This window comes from Myotis daubentonii, chromosome 5 (genome assembly GCF_963259705.1).
Source record: "Myotis daubentonii chromosome 5, mMyoDau2.1, whole genome shotgun sequence".
Classification (NCBI taxonomy): Eukaryota; Metazoa; Chordata; class Mammalia; order Chiroptera; family Vespertilionidae; genus Myotis; species Myotis daubentonii.
The window spans coordinates 93816240-93833419 of record NC_081844.1 but is presented as its reverse complement, the minus strand read 5'-3'; the positions used below and the strand labels follow the sequence as shown (position 1 = coordinate 93833419).

The window sequence follows — 17180 nt, the reverse complement described above, 5'->3', positions numbered from 1 at the left end:
CAACACATAGTAAGCACTCAATCAATGCTAATTTTAAAAGTAAAATATAAACTATTATTGCTCTTTACTTATATTTGCATTTTTCCTAAAAGGTTTTAATAGAATAAGATAACTGGCTTATCCCTACTACATTATTAACAATTTGGAGGAAAAAGTCTTTCACTCATTGCTGGAGTCCCTGAAGCACCTTGCACAGAGACATTCAATTAACTCCAACTACCACTGTCATTGAAAAACCTAGTAGCGATAACCCTGATCCACCACTGGATGTCACTGTTGATTTAGTGCTCCAAGAAGACAGGCGCTCTGGCCCGTGTGGCTCAGTTAGTTGGAGCACTCTTCCTGCACATTGAAAGGTGGTGGGTGGGTTTGATCCCAGTTTGGGAAGGTAACCAATCAATATTTCTCTTTCACATCCAGGTTTCTCTCTAAATAAATAAACAGGGGAGCTGGGGTGGGAGCAGAGAAAAAATTGAACATAATTAATAAATTTCTGGGGTTAGAAATGGCCTCTTCCAGAATGAGCAAAACCATTTTTACCTTGGATACCCATCCCAATCTAGAACACAGTAACAAGGAGGGTTGTGAGATAAAAGGGGAAGAGCATTATGACAGTTTAGCCATTTCTATCATGGGAAGGGGAGGGAGTAGCAACCATAGCCCCTTCCAATTAGCCCTCACTGTCCACTTCTCACCCTTAGTTTTACAGAGAAGACACGAGGCCCAAACTGGGCGGGTTGTATCCCTGGGCCGGTAGTACAACTGGAGCAAGAACCCAGGTTCCCTGACCTCCGTCCAATGGTCTTTCCAGGACAACCCAGAAAGAGAGAGACTTGTACTCACATCCACTCGGAAGTCTTCGAGACGTCGGAATTTGCCGAGGTATTCTTGAAGTTTGGGGTCAATGTCCAAATTTTTGGCTTTGGAATATTTCAAGAAGGCCCAGAATTTCTCCAGCCCATAGAGCTGACCTGTGGGGAAAGAGGAGAAAGGTAGAGAGAAGCTGGGTTGGTGTGGTGAGAGGCTCGGGGGAGAGTGAAGTGTGATGCGATAGACAGACCCAGGTCAAACTGGGGAGTGAGGGGAAGAAGGCCTAGATAACCAGGGCTCACAGAGCTCCAACTCTGGCTCTCACCGGCTTCATAATCTTTCACGGTTTCCTCCTGAAAATCCTTGAATATGTCCAGCCGGAACTTCTTTTCCAGGCCATAACTGTAGTATCGGAAAAGGCACTCCAAACCATATCTATAGGAAAACACAAATCAGTGAAATCAGGACTCAGTTTCTTCATCTTCAAATAGGGAAATGAACCCTCATAATAGATGAACTGTGGAAGAGTTTGAACACAATGGATTATCAAGGAAACAGTGAATTCTTGCTAGTCTCAGTGGCTCCATTAAATCTTTACAGTCTGCCAGGGGTCAGCAAACTCCGGCCAAATGAACAGCAGTTCCCAACTATACCCTTTGTTTATTCCGATTCATTTGTGGAAATGTCACTGCCTGCTTTCTTCTGTAACAGCAGAGCTGCGTAGTTACAGCTGAGGTCACGAAGCATCAAATATTTATTGTCTGTCCCCTTACAGGAAAAGCTTGCCAATACCTGGGATACACTTTCTGCAAAGCTATCTGACCATGCCAATTAGTAGGTCTGTTCATTTATCTGTCTTAGGTATTCCAACTGTAGGAACATGTCAGGGAAATGGCCAAAGATGCAGATTCAGATTTTACAGATATATCAAAGCTGTTCATAGCAGAATTATTCAACAAAATCTAAATGTCTAATAATAGAGAAGTGGTTAAGAAAAACATGATAAATCTGTTCAACAGAATAATATAAGCTATTAAAAATTACATGTAAATATTCACTCATGATACTAACAAATGCTTATGAGATATTATCAAGTGAAAAATACACATTTCAAAGTGTTATATGTAGAATGAACCCATTTTTGTAAACAAATATGTCAATTTTACATCTACATATGCACACAAAGTTAGAAGGACACACACTTAAATATATTAACACTTGTTATCTTTGGGAGTTGAAACTTTTCAAGTGATCGTGTCTATATTTTCTAAGCTTTCAGGCAAAAACACATAACTTCTGTAAGAAGGCCAAAAAGTCAATTCTTTTAACATTGAAAAATGCTCATGCTTGTAAATGATAAGAAAGACACAAGAAGGCATTCACAGGATGATCTAAAAGACATGAAATATGGCAGAGCTTTAACACTGGACTGAATCATGTTTTCCACCAGATTCTTTAAGCATTTCTGTCCTTCTCAAATTGCTTAGAGAACACATTTTACTTGGGAAAAAGAGAGAAGAGTCTAAAAAGTTTTTTAAATAGTAAAACATTGAAAACAATGTAAGACTCTATTAGTAGGAGACTGGTTAAATAAATTACAGTACATCCATTCAATGTAACACTATACAAACTATAAAAGGAATAAGAATGTTATTTATGGATGGATATGGAATGATCTTCAAAATATAGCATTAAGCAGAAAATCAAGGTGCAAGAGCATATATAATAGAGGCCACCTTCTGTGTAAACAAAGAGGGTAGGAGACACTGCATAGGTCCTTGCTTACATGGGCAGAATATTTCCAGAAAGAACCCACAAGATTCTAACAATACTGGTTGACTCTGGGAAAATGAAATAGATGGCAGGAGAAAGTGGTAAGGAGACTTCTCACTATATAATCTTTGAACTCTCTGAATTCTGAACCATGTGAATATATTGCTCATTCAAAATATTTTATTTTTTTTATTTTTATTTTTTAATATATTTTATTGATTTTTTACAGAGAGAAAGGGAGAGAGATAGAGAGTCAGAAACATCGATGATAGAGAAACATCGATCAGCTGCCTCCTGCACATCTCCCACTGGGGATGTGCCCGCAACCCAGGTACATGCCCTTGACCGGAATCGAACCCGGGACCCTTCAGTCCGCAGGCCGACGCTCCATCCACTGAGCCAAACCGGTCTCGGCCAAAATATTTTAAATAAAGAATATGAAGTATATATACAAGAGATCTCCAGGTACAGTTCTGGAAGCAGGCCCACCAGGGACCCCTAACCACCTGCCAAGCACCAGCCAGAGCCCCACTCCAATCCCGCTCACCTGTAGCCTTCTTTGGCATCCTCCAGAGACAGCTGCTTGAACTCCTCATACATCTTTTTGTTAAAGTGATCTCGGAGGAAGAAGGACCAAAATCGAAAGAGAGTGTTCATCTCCTGAGACTGGCCAATGCCCAAGCGTTTCCGCTCTGATGGGGGGAAAAGAAGGAAAGACGTGTCAGGACCAGGCTGCAGGTGCTTCAGAGGACAAATGGATCTCCAAGCTTAAGGACCTTGCTCACACTGCCCCTCAGTCTTTCAGAAGATATTTATGGAGCACTAACTACTCTGGGTCAGGCCCTGCTGCTGGACTCTGGTTCTGGGCCTCACTGCTTCTGAACCAGGTCAACCTGGTCTAGCTCTTCATCTCAAAAGGCATTGCGCTCAAGTGTAGTTAGAACAAAGGCGTGAACAAATCATTTGTACATGCCAACAAGTTATATTCTTTATATTTATTACCAATTATTATTTCAGGAGTCCTACAATATTAACAAGTACAAAGTGGTAACAATAAAAAACAGTATACAACACCAAAGCACAAGCAACTAAAGGAAAAAAATAGATAAAGGTTCTGCATAGACAATTTTCCAAAGAAGATATAAACATGGCCAACATGAAAACTATTCAACACTATTAGCTATCTGGGAAATGCCTATCAAAGCCACAAGGAATCATCACTTTATATCTACCAGGACGGCTATGATAAAGACAGAAAATAACAAGTGTTGGGGGGACGTGGAGAAATTCCTGTTAGGAAAATAAAACGGTGCCGCCACTTTGAAAACAATCTTGCAGTTCCTCAAAAGGTTAAACACAGAGTTACCATAAGACCCCGCAATTCCACTCTTCCACACAAGACAAATGAAAACCTACATCTACACAAAAACTTGTGTATGAATGTTCAAAGCAACATTTTTCATGATAGACGAAAAGTGGAAACACAAATGCCCATCAATTATGGTTAAACAAAACGTGCTATATCCATATAATGGAATGTTATTTGGCAATGAAAAGGAATGAAGTATTGATACATGCTACACCATAGAGGAACCTTGAAAATACTGTACAATTCCATTATTGCAAAAAATCTACAGACAAAGAGTAGATTGGTGGTTGTATAAGCCTGGGAGGAGGTAGGGGATGGGCGTGACTGGTAATGGGCAGGGTTTCTTTTTATGGGAATGAAAATGTTCTGGTGATTGCATTGTACATTTTAAATAGGTGAATTGTGTGGTATGAAAATTATATCTCAATAAAGCAGATATTACACACACACACATGCATGCAGAGGAAGAGTGAAGAACCAAGCATTTAGCAGCCATTTTTTACTGAATGAAAAGGGGTCGGATGAGGTAATAATTACAATATTACGATTGGTTTTGAGCACTTTACAGCTAACCTGACAGAAACCTACAGTTAAAAGGTACCTCATTTTTGTTATAAAAAGAAACTCATGAGAGCACCTACAGCGTGTCTTTCCTTAGACTATTGTCTAGACCAGGGGTGGGCAAACTTTTTGACTCGAGGGCCACAATGGGTTCTTAAACTGGACCGGAGGGCCGGAACAAAAGCATGGATGGAGTGTTTGTGTGAACTAATATAAATTCAAAGTAAACATCATTACATAAAAGGGTACGGTCTTTTTTTTTTTTTTTTTTTTTTTTTTTTTTTTTTTTTAGTTTTATTCATTTCATTTGCCCACGGCTGGTCTAGACTCTCAAGGAAGGTTAGCAAACTTTCTTCTGCGAAGGGTCACAGAGTAAATATTTTAGGCACTGCAAGCCACAAATGGGTTCCGTTCTATCATAAATTCCTCCCCCCCGGCCCCCCTTAAAAATGTAAAAACTATTCTTAGCTCAAGGGCTATACAGAAATAGGCTGCTGGCTGGATTTGGCCCACACCATCATCAGACAACCTGTTCTCAGGAATATATGCTGCCTCACACATACTTTTGGAGATGGACAGTGGACCACACTGGACAATGGCTGAGTTGGTAGTCTTACCAGAAATAGGAAAACTCAATAGTTTTTATATCAATAGAGGAAGATCAAGGAGCAGGCATGTTCTGAGTACCAGATTCTTTTAGGTTCCTATATTCCAAAACTACCCTGCCTGAGTCTATTTCATTCATTCTTGCTATAATGTCACCCGCTTCTTGTTTTGAGAACAGAGGAAATAGTCACCTAGTCCAGTGGTTGCCAACCTTTCGGACCTCACGGACCACCGGTTGGTGACCGCTGACCTAGTCCATCTGGGTTCTAAAAAGCAGCCCCAGAGGCTTAGCCCCTTCCCTATGTTTCTTACCATTAAGGCAGCGCCTACGATACTTGTGGTAGACGTGTTGTGTGAAGCCATTTTCCTTGAGCAGCTCATGGGAAGGATGCTGAAACTTGGGTAGCGACTGAGGGGTGCAGCCATAGCTGCCAACCATAGGCGTCCCTTCTGAGGGGCTGGAGCTACAGAGGCCACAAAAGAGACAGTGTCATCAGGTTCCCCGGAGCAGCTGGCCATCAGGTTAGCAGGAACCCCTCTAGTTTCTTCCTTCAGCGAAGATCCAGCCTCTCACAGGGCAACAAACTAGGAGGCCCAGGTACTGTGTTAAGGCCCTTGACTTATATAGATAGATGACTTGCTCTTTGTTATCGACCTTCAGAGTTTTACAAAGAGGTCACTTAGGTTCATAGAGACTGGGACACTCATCCTAGGTCATGAAGCTATTTAAAGGCTGAGATCTGCACAATGCCCAAACCCGAGCCTTTATTTAACCATTTATTTATCCTGAATTAACATTGACCCTTCCCTGAATGAGCTGTAATGGGTTAATCCACCTATATTTTTTGAACACCATGTTTATTTTTGGTCCTGTACCATCTTTGCAGGAAATAAGAGTACACGTCAGTAGCTCTCAAACCTTGCTTTGGAACAGAGAATACTGGGGCTATTTTACTAAAAATAAATAAAAAGGAACCTGGGCCCTAACCCCAACCGGGCCCAGGAACCTGCATTTTTATTCAACTACCTGGCTACCCTGAGGTAGGCAGCAAATATTCTCGTTTGAAGACAACTCAAGTGCTCTCCCAGAGCCTGGTCACAGGCAGTGATGCCGCTGCTTTAGAGAGGCTTCCTCTTCCCAGGCCCTGGATGAAGCTTTCTAGACGACTCATGTGTTTTTTACTTAGATGAAGGTCCCCTTTTTTAATTTTCTTGCCAAAGAGGTTCTATCTTCTTGGTCCCATTGATTTTATGGCTCTTCCACCCACCTCAGTCAACCTGGCCTCTCCTCCCCACAGCCCCGCACCTGATGGAAGAAGTCCGGGGCCTGTGCTCTCGGGAATCCATCACCCAGCCCACGTGACTCTCCAAGGGTGGGTTGGAGCTGTGTCTTGTCTTCCTTTTCCGAGGCATCTGTAAAGGTCAGTCCAGGAACTTGTTATTTATTGTATTCATACAAATGTGAGGAGCATCAAGCGTTTTGTAGGATTAAGATTCCCCTCAATATGTGTGTGTCATCACACAGTTTACAAATCATTTTCAAATTTATTCTCTCACAATGTCCACAGCTAGGAGCTGATATGCTTATTTCACGAAAGAAGAAGTTGAGGCTTGGGAGCGAAGTGATTTGCCCAAGGACCTGCACCTGGTCAGTCCTCCTTGGGTCTTATCACGGTCCATGGGGCCACCACTCCCATAGAGTTCATTTTGTAGATGTGGTCACTCAGCCCCAGGGTGGACCCACCAGCCTAAGAACACAGAGCAGGTGGGGGATCTGGTACTTTCTTGGTCTAGACAAGGCTGGAGAGAGAAGCAAAGCATTGGGACGCCGTAAAGTGAGTCTAAGACTCCTAGCAGCCAGGCAGGAGCACCTCACCTTGGCATCTAGGGTCCGTCCTTCCTTCACCACTGGGTAAAACCGTGACGTCTGGCTTGAATCTTTGAGCTGCGGTGTCCGGGGAGTGCGGGGGGTCCTGGCATTGCGGTAGTTTGGCGACTCTGGGACAGTGGTTGGTAGAGAGCGGGCAATGGTAGAAGGCTCGGGAGCACCAAACAACTTGTTGGCCAGGGCATCAGTGGGAACTGCAGAGGCAGAGCGGGGTCAGCAAGCAGGGATAGGCCGTGACTGTCTAGACCCTCCAACCCAGGCCAGGGATCCCAGTGCCACCCCTCACCTTGTTGGAATCGGGGTGGCCCGGGAGGGACCTCCTGGTTGGGATCCACAGGGGGTTCAGGGGTTAGTGTGTCAAACTGCTCCCGGCTGATCATGTTGACTTTCTTGAAGTTCTCGACTTCTTGCTGCAGAGGATACAAGATGGGTGGGGAAAGATGTCAGTAAGAGGACTGCCCTAGCCTGTTTAGGAATCAAGACGTACAGGAAGCTGGAGAGGGCAGCTCCCACGTCCACATACGTGGAATTCTGGTCCCCAGGCTCTCAGCTGCCCCCTCAACCCCAGTTACCTGGGCACAAGTGTGCTAAGCCAGAAGGGGCTAGTACTTGCCCAGCCCTATGTGCAACAAGACAGATCAGTACTCCAGCTCCCCAGGAACTAAATGCAGACTCCCCCGAATCTCTTCCTGCTACTCTCCCCTCACCTCCACTAAACATGCTGCTACTCACCACATGGGCTCACCAAAGGCCCACCCACCTCCACATATATCCACTCTGTAAAAACTACAACAGAGGTTTTGATTATTTCCAAGTAGCAATGATTTTAAAAAGATCTATCTTTTTTCCATCTTCCAATTCAAAGTAAGCTCCTTAAAAGGCTTTTAAACTTTTACAACTGCCTAAATACTTAAAAATAAAAACGACAACCTAGTACTTATTCTAGTTCCCACAAAAGTGTCTAGCTGACTGTTATGACATAAAATATGGATGTTCAGGTGGCACAGTAACCATCCCACACATTAGCAGAGTTTACATAGTGTGTAACATCTCTTTTTGCTGTCAATGTCCCAGTCAGGAGTCAATTATCACCTCCTTTCATATTGAGGTTCTATGCCCAGGGTCACACAGCTAATTAGCTTTCCTTCCCCCCCATTAGTTATTGGCACCCAGGCCCCACCCACACTGCTACGTTCAAACTTACCTTGATCTGGGAGTACTCAGGTTCGAACTTTGAAGCCCACAGGTCCTGCTCATAGTAGTTGAGTCCATCGTTAATGATCTTGGCCAGCTCAGCGCTCATCTTGGCACGGGAGGTGTGGTTGCCTGTACGATCCCCCCCTGGGTGCCGGCGCATGTATGGTGGCGTCTGAGTGACAATGAGGATCTTGTTGACATCCCGGTCATCAATTTCATAGTCAGAATCCTCATCAGACCAGGCGGTAAAGGTGTTCTTCCGTCCATCCATCTGCTCCATCTCCTCGTCAAACAGGAAATCCAGTTCCTCTTGCTCATCCTGATCCTTGGACATCAGCTGCTGAGAGGGCAGCTGCTGAGGCACAGAGGTCTGGTGGACTAACCTGGGCTCCTCTGACTTCTACCATGGGAACAAACCAAGGGGAAAGAGTCACCAGGGTGTTGGTCCCTGAACCAAAGAGGGTAGGGGGGTGGGGAGGTAGAAGGAGCAAAAGTCTGCTCCTGGAAAGGGGAACAGCAATTTCAGTCTGAGAGTGAAACACTTCTCTAACAGTGGACTCAATTTGTACTATTCACATATTGCTTTACTATTTCTACAGCAGTCGAATCCCTCCTTCATGTGAAGATGTGGAAGGGAAACTACAGCCCTGAGATATTAAACAAGAGTCCCAAAGTCACTGGCCAAAATGACAGGAGACCTGTGTTCTAGTCCATAGACTCTAACTCTACATCCTGGCTATGAATCTTCCCTCTTCTGAGGGCCTAGGGGGCTTATACGGGTGCAATGAGGAAAAATTCAGGGAAAAGCACTTAAAATGCAGCCCCAAGGATTTAGACAGGGCAAAAACAACAGCAAGCATCAAGAAACTTGGAATACTGCTGCCAGAAGCTGCATGATCTCCTCCGGTAAAGAATGCTACTCAGAACACATGCAGCTAGGATTATCCTGAAGGGCAGTCACCACTGACAATGGAAACAGCCACATCAACCTCCTGCAGTTGCTGGTGACAGCTCATATTATACCTTGAGCCCCCAGCTTGCCTGACAGCCCTTTAGAGCTCAGAGTCCCATGTGATATCCCTCCAAGCACTCCAACCCGGCTCCTAGGACCCAGGGTGAAGGGCAGGCCTCACCCACCTTGGGCCGTGCTGGGGAGGGCCGAGGCCTCTTCTTCACTTCAATCCAGTTCTCGGAATCTAGGTCAGGCAGGCTGGCAGACAGGCCCTTGGGCAGTGTCTTTAGGTTGCTGACCTCCTCCGTTTTGGTTGGCACTGGGGTGACTGCACGAGGAGAGCCAGGCGCCGACTCTGAAGGGTGGAAAGGTAAGGTCCTCATCCCTCCAGTCCTCCTCCTGATGACAGCCCTGAGGACTGCTGGCCAGAGGACAAGGGTAAGGGGAGGCACCCGTATGCCCAAAGGGTGCATACCTGTCTCCTTCTGGTAGTGCTGGCGGGGCACAAACTCAGGGCAGTTGAGAAGCTGTGAGAAATCAGTCTGGGAATAATCCACTATTGGGGGACCAGGAAGAGGCCATTTCTCGGGCTCCTCCCTCCTGCGGACTTTCTCATCAACAATCTCCACCACCTTGCTGTCTTTTAGGGCCTGCAGGGGAGAAAAAGAGAGAGGATGCAGAGGAAAGACTTGGATAGATGGCTGGGCCCCCACGAGCTCAGGTATGAGTCCAGTGCTGGTAGGTGTATTAAAGCACTGGCCCCATCTCCCATGCCTGGTAGACAAGTGAGATGTTCAAACTCGTAGGAGGCACGAACATGAAAAACACAGCTGCCATTCTACATCCAGTAATCTGCCCCAGAGAAATGCTTGCACAAACAGGTGACAATATGTATAAGGTACACGTAAAAAGCCATTCATAGCAACATTGTGTGTAATAGGAAAAAATGTGGAAACTTCCTAACTTGCTACCATATAGGCAATTTAAATAAATTATGGCTCATTCACTCAAGGGAACACTACTCAGTAAAAACAGCTTCACATGTGCTAAGGTGGAAAGAGCCACAAAAAAACAGGTCTAGGTCACTGAGTAAAAGATCCTACTGGTGCTTAAGTAAAAACATACAAATTTTTCTAGGATTCATAGGTCAACTTTTACAGGTGTTTGTCTCTAGGAAAAATGGTCAAGAGTAGAGAGGGGAAGAGGTTTCTTTTTTTTTTTTTTTAAATCCTTTTTTTATTGTTTTATTGCTTAAAGTGTTACAGAGAGTATTACATGTCTCCTTCCCCCCCCCCCCCACCCTTGACAATCCCCTGGCTTCCCCTACCCCGCAGTGTCTTATGTCCATTGGTTATGCTTATAAAGAGTTTTCTTTTAAAAATCTTTTAAATGGGCGAGGAAAACATTTCAACATGTCACAACATCCTCTGTTGCTGAGGTTGGGGAAAGAGGCACTCTCACATATGGCTGATGAGAATGCAAAAGGCCCAACCCCTGGAAAGAGAATTAGGCAATAGCTGGCGAAATTACATATGCATTTGCCCTTGCGTACAGCCATTCTTCTAGAAATTTATACCAAAGACACACTGGCAAAACTATGAAAAGATAGATATCCAACTATAAAAAGGATAGGGAAGTATCTTTCTTTTTATTCTATACCACTATGCTCTCTTAGATATAGTAAGTAAAAACATCAAACAAGTAGAGAAATACAGGTGTTAGATGTTACCACTCATCTGAGAAAGAGGAATGAGACAAATACATATGGAAGCATGTGCTTATTTTTTAATAAAAGGATTCAAACAGGTTACCTACAGGGTAACAAATGAAGATGGACCACAGAATTTGACTATCAGCATTTTGCAATCCCCAGTGAAATAACAGGCAATGATGATCATTAGAAACTTCTAATGATCACAAGAGGGAAAATCAAATTATCTCTACATTTAAATTCTCGATTGACAAGGGGGGACGACCCAAACCTGAATCTGATCAGGCCTCTAGATCACCAATTTACAAAAAATTTGGAGTATAAAACACGTTAAATGACTACAGTGTCCTATAAGATATACAACCCATTTTATTCAAATAAATTACAAGGAAAAACAGGGGGGAGGGGAAACTTAAGAGAACACATGGGTCTCATAAACTACTAAAAGGAAAAAATTAATCCTCACCCAAGGATATCTTTTCCATTGATTTTTAGAGTGTGGAAGGGAGGGAGGGAGAGAAACATAAATTTGAGACAGATACATCAATTGGTTGTCTCCTGCAAGAGCCCCGGGGGGGGGGGGGGGGGTGGTTGAATCTGCAACCAAGGTGCATGCTCTTAACCAGCAATCACACCCGAGACCCTTTGTGCTTGAGCTGATGTTCTAACCATTGAACAACGCCAACTAAAGCAAGAAATTTTTTTAATCAAGTGGAGCAGATTTGCAACTGACCAAGTATTTGACGACCTTAAGGAATTTTAATGCTTTTACATGGGATGATACCATGGTCTTTATCTTTTAGAGGCAGGTACTGAAACATGGATGAAATGTCATGTTACCTAATACTTTCTTCAAAGTAATCTGGGAGAGGAAACAAATTGGGGGGTTGAGGGAGTAAGACTGGCCATGAGTTGCAAATTGCTGAGGCTGGGTGATGTGGGTTCATCATACCATCGTACGCTTTTGAACCTGTTAGAAAATTCCCATAATAAAAGGGGGACGGAGGGAAGGCAGAGGCAAGGAGAGAAGCTGGGTAAGCCTTAGAACTTTAGCAGAAGTAATCAAATGGGGGTTCGTCCAAGGTTTCCTGCCTTGGCCCAAACTTCAGCTTTGCAAGTCAGGACTATCTCCACCCCTCGCCCCCCTCCCACACACACACCTTAGCCCCAGAAGACATACCGCAAAGATGAGTGAAATGTCAGTGGTAAGGGCCTGAACTCGGTGGAAGGAAGCAATAAGAGTGATGGGAAGGAAACCGTCAGCATCCATTTTCCGTCGCAGGAAGAAGTCGCGCTCTAAATTGTCCACGCTGAAGTAGTATTCACTAGGTGGAGGGAGAACAGGAATGATTGCTGCATTGTTGACAAATATGCCTTTCCTGTCCTGCTGCACACCCAGCGACCTCATGCAGCCTGACTTCCCTCTGGGACCCTAGTGTACATACAACAGTCTTACGAACTGAAAGAAATGTTGTTATCCTCTCCTGGCTCCCTAACCTTCCGTCAAACCATTCCTTCTGTCCTTCAGTCCCTCTGCATGCCTGGCAAACTCCCTTCTTCTCTGCTCCTGAAATACCTATCACATTCTATGTGCCATGATCTATTTCCTTGTATGGCTCCCTCACTAAACTGGGAGACAACACACTGCAGTGGCCAGGAGCAAAGGTTTTACAATCAGACAGAAATGGATTCAACTATGTGTCTTGTCACTTACTTAACTGAGACACTGGGCAAGGTACTGGGACTGTTTGCTCATCTATAAAGTGGGGATAAAACCAGCTCAGCGGAATTAAGTTGACAATTGCAGGTTTAAATAAGAGAATGCCTGTCAAGCACTTAGCCTCACCGATAGTGAGGACTTAATGTTTGCTAGCATTCTGGCAGTACAGCCATTACAAAAGGATAGAGAAAGTAGTCTCAACATTTCTCTATTTGGTTAGTGGCCATTTGTAATTTTCTGAAGATAAATATGGTACCAGTCCTGTACTGAACAGTAACTTTATGAACAATTAGCTTAAGAGATGAGAGAAAGTTATCTTTCTTAGCTCCAGCCAGGGCAGCAACGGAAGGAAGGGCCTGTCCAGTCCTACTCTGCCCAGCTGCCAAACTCAGGCAGCCCCCAAACCCTCCCCATCTCATCTCTCCAGAAAGAAGGCTCCATCCACTCACATCTGGCGCTTGATGTAGTCCTTGAGCAGCTCCTGGTCCACACTGTACAGCTCAGTGCTGCTGACATTGTCAAAGTAGTAGGTGATGTTGTTCATATACTTCGGGGTTCGAGGACCCTCTGCACCATCAAACTTTCGGTAGCTGAACTGGTAGTCAAAATGGGCTACAGGGAAAATTGGTGCCATAAGGGATAGGCAATCCCAGCCAACCGCCCCTGCCGCACTCCCTGGGACATCCCGGAGCCCAAAGGGGCTTCACGTACTTCGAACGCCACCCCGGCCACGTCCGCGGCCACGACCACGCCCCCGTCCACGGCCGCGGAAGGAAGCCCGTGCCCCACCAGCCCCATCACTCTTCACACTCGATGTCTCATCCTGGTCGGGCCAGGCAGGCTCCGGTTTGATCTCTGGTTGCCAGGCTGAGGTGGGGGGGGCCACAGGCACAGACACGTAGGTGGCAGGCTCAGACCCTGCAAAGAGAGAGGGCTTTGGGTCAGGCCTGAAGGTGACCACCAAGACCAGGCCCTCCATAGTAAGCGACACATACCTTTGATCTCCCCACGGTTGGCAGGTGTGTGTCGTGGCTCTGGTGGGCGAGCAGGGCGCGAAACCAGTTTCTCTCTCGACACTTCAGGCTTCATGTCTATTTGCAATGGGACCCACTTGTGTTTGTTCCCTGGAAGATGGCACAGGCACAGGAGAAGGGCTTGGAGGAGGTCTCTCCCAGCTATCCTTACCCCCAACTTTCTTCCCCTGTCCAGGGCTTCAGGCCTGAATCACAATCTGGTGACCTTGGGCAAATTCCTTTCCCATGCTGGACCTCACTTTGATGGACACTCCTGGGTGACTCTCAACATCGATTTCTCCATGGTTCAAGAAACCCCCTTCTGGAGCCAGACACATGGTTGCCCAGAATCAAGACTGCACTTTCCAGGCTTCCTTTACACTTGTGCCAAAGTTCTGGCTAGGAGAGCTCAGTAAAAGTAGTCAATTCCAGGCTGAGTCCCTAAAAGGGAGACACTTTTTCCCGTTCCCCTTCCTGCTAGCTGGAGAGGGTAATAGCGAACCGTCCTGGATGAGAAGTGCCAACACACCACAGCAAGATAAAAAGGAATTGGAGTTGCCATTCTGGGCCTGGCCTACTTACACTGAGGTGTCAGGTGAAAGAAACTTTCGTCGTGTTTAATCATTGTTACTTTGAATCTCTATTAGAGCAGCCGAACTTATGCTCTAACTTTAGTTTCAGCCAGAGCAAAGCAAATCTTTCACGGGACAGCAACACACTAAGACACACAAGAAATACTGAGGCAGAGGCCTCACCTGTCTTGTGCACTGCTAGAGCCCCACTGCTCAGAAGAGGGCTTACCAAATGCTTGTTTAATAAGGGAAGGATCTGACAGACCGATGACTGAAGTGAAGACTGCTGGCCCAGAAGCCTATACCAGCCAGGCTCCTAAGGACTCCTTGGGCCCCTGAAATTCCGCTGCCACTTCAAAGTGCTGCCCTGCCACCTTCTCCCAAGCCCCAATCCAAGTCACTCACCTTTCTTCTTCTGACCCCCTCGCTGGCAGTCCTCATCCCCATTCTTCTCCTCCCCTGATTCATCCGATTTGGTTTTTGGGCTCTCCTTACTATCGCTCCCTTCTCCTTTCTCCTGTTCCTTCATGTCCTTTTTGGGTGGCAGCTTACGGGCAGGCTGAGACTTGTGGGACTGTGGCTACAGCAGGAAATAAAGTAACCGGGAGGTATGGTGAGTCTGCAAGTCTCTTAGGATGGATGGAAGGGAACCCCATCACTAGAAAGACAGGGCAGAAGTAGCTGGAGCATGCGATGGCAGGTTGGGCTGGATGCATTCTAAAGGTCCTGTTTTCACGCCTGATGCTTTTATTAGGAAGCGTGGTCAAACAGGCAGGAGGTGGGTGGGAGACAACCTGTCTCTCTGGCTTCTTCAAGTCTAAGCGAAAGAGAACCTCTAGGACAAAAAGGCTGGGACTCACAGAAGCCAAATGTTTATTTACTCCCTGCAACAGGACCACATCCAGGTAGTTTGTGGGATGGAGGAGATGCTGGCCCTCGGCCTGTTAATACTAACCCTGTCTGCAAACTGAAGGCCAGCGGCCACCATCAGGGAGGGACCTAGACCGTCAGCCTAGAATGAAAGCCAGGGAAGGAGAGGACTGACCAGGAGCCCCTCCTCTGCTGAGACTGAAGAGAGCTATAAAGCTCCCCTAGAGGTGAATACTCGGTCAAAGTCCAACCATTCTGGCAACCCAAGTGTGATGGAGAACACAGGTTCTGGAATAATGCAACACACCTCACTTCCAATCCACGCTTGGCCATCAAAGGGTACCAATTAACCTCTCCCAGCCTTAATGGTCTCATCTAGAACACAGGAATGATTAAAGCACCTACTTTGGAGTCACTGTGAGGGTTAGTTGAAATGATGAATAGACAGCAGTTGGCAGTCCATAATACACAGCCAGGGCTTAAATGATGACTCTTGGATAGCTCAGTGCTGCCCAAATTGTACCAACCATTCCTCTTAAGATAAGACCTGAAGCTCTGAGAGCTTGAAAAGCCAAATGTGTAAATGTAGACAGAGCTCCATCCTACCCATCCCTTTCCTCAGACTCACCTGCACACTCTTGTGGGCTATCTCTCCAGGTGTGGGCCAGTTGATTGCATCTCCAAAGTCACCAACCTGCAAGGCACATTCTATGAAGGCTCTGGGATGACCCTGCCTCTGCCATTTCAACCTCTCGCCCAAGACACAGCTCCACCCAGAGATCAGAGGCCAAGTAAGTCTTTCCACTGGGACCATCAACACTGGAGGCCCAGAAAGGGTTCCCCTGCGATTTAGAGAGGATCCTGAACTACCTGGCAGCTCAGAAGCACTCAGCTAGAACAGGGTAGAGGCCACCCAAGCGCCCCACCCCCACCCAGGAAGTCTCCTTGGGCTGCCTACTCCTGTTCCTTACCTTGCTGCCTTTGCGCTGTTTAGGAACTGCTGCCCTCACCACCTTTGCCGGAGCAGAGTGTTCTGTGGGAACCAGAAGGGAGAAATGGTTATGCAGAGCCTATGGGAGAGGGCCACCACCAGCTTCTCACTCCCACTCCACCAAGCAACCTGTGGGCTCCCAAAGGAGGAAGACATGATAGAGAGTTAAAAGACGCGTACTCTAACAATTTTACCAGCCTTTCTGAAGAAATCATGGAAAGTGAGCTCATAAGGACAATCAGCAGCCAAGACCTCAGGAACTTGACTCTTGAAGTGGGAAGGCTCTCACAGCCCTATACCTCTTAACATTCTAGAAATCTGTGTGTGAGCAGATCAGGGCTAGTAATCACGAGAAGGCGAGATAAAAATCCTAACTGGGCAATCAAGAAGTCCAGGGACCTCTTTCTCAGCCCTCACATACCAGGGCCAGAACTCGGTCCTCAATGAGCTCTAGCCAAATAGGAGAGTTAGCCATTCAGGAAAAATTCTGTCTGCCTTCCAAATTCCCAAAGAAAAAGTGAGACCCAATTTGACTTATCGTTCTACCTTTAGGAATTTATCCTAATATTTCAAATTAGACAAGTGTTTAGAGTTATGTACAAAGATGTCCTCCACAGTGCTGTTTATAACTGCAAACCGCTGAAAACAAACTACATGTCCGACAGTAGTAAACTGGCTCAATTAAAGTTTAACAACTTTTATAGGCATTAGGAAGACAATGATTTCTACTGATATGAAGAGATAAATGATAAATGAGAAGAGTTACAATCCTATTTTGGTAAAACAAAAAACGTGCACATGCACACGTACATAGCAGAAACTCTGGAAGGACATAAGTAGTTACAGAGTTAAGTAGTTACAGAGTTAAGTAGTATGCTTAGTGATTTCTTTTTGTTTGGCATTCTCCAGCAGTTTCAAAAAAGACAGACATGAGCTTTTAAAAATAAAGTGTGTGTGTGTGTTAAGGAAGTGGCCCTGGTCCCTTCTACTCCTACACTTGTTTTCTCAACACAGTTCTGAAGGGTTTCTAAACCCTTCCTCCCCCAGACAGACCCACGGGACTCTACTCACCCACTTCTCTCCTATCACTCTGTCTCCACTGTTGGCTAGCCATGCCAGGGCAAGAACTGCCCCCAATCTCTGAGCA

General features: G+C 45.6%; 1 protein-coding gene across 3 annotated transcripts in view; it reads right to left on the bottom strand.

Moving 5' to 3' along the window:
- Positions 1–17180, bottom strand: part of LARP1 (La ribonucleoprotein 1, translational regulator) — a 52346-nt gene that overhangs the window by 1453 nt on the left and 33713 nt on the right. The window contains exons 2-18 of one of the 3 annotated variants that reach the window (XM_059699003.1): positions 16014–16075; positions 15671–15736; positions 14578–14752; positions 13583–13678; positions 13299–13505; positions 13037–13199; positions 12048–12192; positions 9632–9806; positions 9342–9511; positions 8212–8604; positions 7294–7417; positions 6996–7201; positions 6426–6532; positions 5432–5583; positions 3131–3275; positions 1136–1245; positions 844–971 (exon numbers count right to left, since the gene is read on the bottom strand). In XM_059699003.1, coding sequence (XP_059554986.1) covers positions 844–971; positions 1136–1245; positions 3131–3275; positions 5432–5583; positions 6426–6532; positions 6996–7201; positions 7294–7417; positions 8212–8604; positions 9342–9511; positions 9632–9806; positions 12048–12192; positions 13037–13199; positions 13299–13505; positions 13583–13678; positions 14578–14752; positions 15671–15736; positions 16014–16075 — 2624 coding nt within the window. Of the gene's footprint in view, positions 1–843; positions 972–1135; positions 1246–3130; positions 3276–5431; positions 5584–6425; positions 6533–6995; positions 7202–7293; positions 7418–8211; positions 8605–9341; positions 9512–9631; positions 9807–12047; positions 12193–13036; positions 13200–13298; positions 13506–13582; positions 13712–14577; positions 14753–15670; positions 15737–16013; positions 16076–17180 lie in introns of all 3 variants that reach the window. The other 2 variants (XM_059699002.1, XM_059699004.1) reach the window with 2 other exon arrangements.